The following is a 3,042-nucleotide window of genomic DNA, read 5'->3' on the forward strand; positions in this document are numbered from 1 at the left end:
AACTGATTGACTCGACTGACATCAATGATTGTTATCGTGGTTATATACAGGAAATGACGTCAAAATATGGCATGTATTTGCCTCATTCATCATTTCACTGTTTCTGGGAGGATCAAATTGACTGGATTACCAAACCCATTAAAAATGCCGACTATTGTGCTGCTGAAATTAGATTGGTATTGGAGATACTTGTCCATCCACTTATTGATCCAAATCTCAGATCTGATTGTTTCCCTTGTGTATTTTGTTAAACAGTCATACACACTACTTGTTTGAACGTATTAGTTTGCAGCAACTATTGCAACTATTACAACTGCTACCCATATTATTGTTATCAAGTTTCGAGATCAACTCGTTTTTCATTTCCATTTCCATTTCCATTTCCTGACACCCTACAACACCAATAATGAATTCACTGTGGTCCCGTCTCAACATCCTATCGGCTGATTCTCCAAAACAGTCTTGCCGTAGTGTGCAAAACACTATTCCCCAACCAACCAATGCTTGTGAAAATGCACCACATCTTGCCGAAGCAAGCATGAATCCAGAAAGGTATGCAGTACAGTATTTGTATTATAGTTGTGCATCTGAATATTGTAGTTTGGTTACACAACACATTGCTAACATGACTGTTTACTTGCATGTGCATTATTTACGATTTGATGATTGCATTTACGGTATTTTGGGATGGACTCGAAACGTTGCCGAATTTAATTTTGTTGATTCGACTCCGACTACGCGACTTTGATGGTAATGATTTTGACTGTTTTTGATGCTATCTAATGTCATTGAACGTCATTCGATGTGTATCAATTGTGATTTGTGTTGGTTGGTATGATGTGCTGGTTGATTATTATTTGGGATTGAATTGGTTGATGCATAATTTGATTTATGAGACAATGGGTTGAATGCTACTTTAAACTTTTACTGTTGTTTGTGCATAATTTTGTAATGTTGTGATTGACTAGTTCAAATCAGGAAAACATATATACTGATATGTATACATCCAGCCCAATCAGTGCAATCAGTACAATCAATGATCCAAGAATCCCTGCTTCACCAAGTGTGTGATTTTTGTATCAATTTCTCACGAGTTTTGGATGTGAATGCATGTACATGCATGTATTGTGGATTGTTTAGGCTGTAGTGTGTTGATGGTAACTATACTGATTATATTGACTGATGGATTGTTTTAAAACATTTACATTATAGTCTCGTCCCTGATTGAGGCAGCTAGGATACTGCAGTCTGGAAAGCAATGCGACTCTACAGTATCAACCATATATACTGCAGAGTCCATTGCACCAGATTCAGCAGTGACTGGCCATTCATCAGGACCCGTTGAGCATTATACCGATGCTCAAGCATCTATGCTGTCATACAGCTATGCTAAACGGGTTTTGGCGTGTGACAAACCGCCTTTTGAAACTCGGTATAAAGTAAGTTGGTTGTATTAGTATAAATCTTGGGTTTAGCTTTGAAATTACACAAGCTGTGCTGATTGATATAACTGTATAGTTATGGTTGACTAATGTTTTATTTATTGGTGTCAACCATTTATATTTGACAGGCTGACCAGATGCAGTACACAAGCAGTAAGCTTCCTGGAAAAGCTGATAGATCAAAAGTGTGGCAGCCCATGTCATCACTGAGTGATTGTATCAGTCTCTGTGAGTATGTGCGCGAGTTACAAGTTTCTGGTTCAACAATCGTTGATAACAAAACATCTATTACAGTCAAAAATAAGACCCAATCACGGTGCTCAACCAGATCCTGTTCAGTGTTTGCAGTCTCTGCAGTGGTGACTGGACCAAACTCATGATTGCTGAAAACATGGCAAGATCACCGTATCAATCAACCAGTACCGTTTACTCGACCACCCAACGTATCCGTGACAAATATGAGGTGCTCTCGATTGATTCAAACAGTGCATCTGCGTTTGATGCAACTAGACTGGTATATGTAACTGAATCTGTGTGCATGCGATTGATCAACAGCGATTTGTCAGTGTACACGCAGACCAACAATTTGCGTGGTATCAGTCCAATCCAAACTACTGGCAGGGCAATTCGAGGTAATATGAACTCGATTGGAAACGTTGACTTTTTCACATCGATGGACGAAATGCGACAAACAGTCAAATACCTCACCATGCAAGTTGTATCCTTGAAAACTGATCTGATCGCTGTGACTAGCGCATTTGGTCAGTCGCAGAGCCAAACCAATGACATTGTTGTCATGATGACCAAACACGACAGTGTCATTCGATCATTACTGGGACAGATCTTGATCAAACTGGACTCTGGTTGCTCACCAACACATGCAGTTGTTATACCAGTTGTGGTATTCGAAACCATTTCCACGACTGTAAACATCACCGCAACAGTGACTGTGTTTTGTCCACAAAGTCAATCCAAGTTGTTCATATGCGACAACAGCACGTTGCACACACACGCAGACTGTCGATACGAAATGTCAAGCAACAATCGACTTATTCCGTAATTGTGCAATTGTTGACATAAATACCATTGTGGTCAATGCTGTATCGACTGGTGTCGAACCTTGAATGAATGCTGCAACTCGCATTTGTTTATTGCGTTTTGCATCGAATGCAATGTGCACACTCAATAAACTTTGTGGTATTCTGGTCACATTCCGTATCAATCTGCAACGGATTACCAACATCCATACAATCAACAACACGATCAGATTATTAGTAGATCAATCTATTGCTGTCAAACTTGTAGTCATGACACAACTCGGTACAAACCAGGTCAAGTTTGATCCAGAAACTCCAACAAAAAACATCAACCCAACCACTGAACTGGCTGCTCGTTGACGGTTTGCTGATTATGTGGGTTTATTGTTGATGGGTAAGCGTGTAAACTGTCGTACACGCAATTTATACTGCGAGTTGATGGTCAAGTCTGACAATCTGCATTCGCAAACTTGTGTGCAACACAGTGTTTTGTTGGATCTCAAACATCCTGCAACTCGCACAGTTGTTTGCACAGTTGCTCGGACCGGACTCAATTCAACTGG

General features: G+C 40.0%; 2 protein-coding genes across 2 annotated transcripts; both read left to right on the forward strand.

Annotated features, from left to right (window-relative positions):
• Nucleotides 1–406: 406 nt before the first annotated feature.
• BATDEDRAFT_89961 (uncharacterized protein) lies at nucleotides 407–2,502 on the forward strand (the record flags this gene model as incomplete). The annotated part of the gene is made up of 5 exons (XM_006680051.1): nucleotides 407–552; nucleotides 969–1,063; nucleotides 1,213–1,439; nucleotides 1,571–1,674; nucleotides 1,782–2,502. 5 exons carry the CDS (start codon nucleotides 407–409, stop codon nucleotides 2,500–2,502), a joined length of 1,293 nt encoding a protein of 430 aa, XP_006680114.1.
• Nucleotides 2,503–2,566: 64 nt separating this feature from the next.
• On the forward strand, nucleotides 2,567–2,839 carry BATDEDRAFT_89962 (uncharacterized protein; the record flags this gene model as incomplete). Its single annotated transcript, XM_006680052.1, has 1 exon — nucleotides 2,567–2,839. One exon carries the CDS (start codon nucleotides 2,567–2,569, stop codon nucleotides 2,837–2,839), a length of 273 nt encoding a protein of 90 aa, XP_006680115.1.
• Between the last annotated feature and the right edge of the window lie 203 nt (nucleotides 2,840–3,042).

Source organism: Batrachochytrium dendrobatidis, assembly GCF_000203795.2.
Source record: "Batrachochytrium dendrobatidis JAM81 unplaced genomic scaffold BATDEscaffold_8, whole genome shotgun sequence".
Lineage (NCBI taxonomy): Eukaryota > Fungi > Chytridiomycota > Chytridiomycetes > Rhizophydiales > Batrachochytrium > Batrachochytrium dendrobatidis.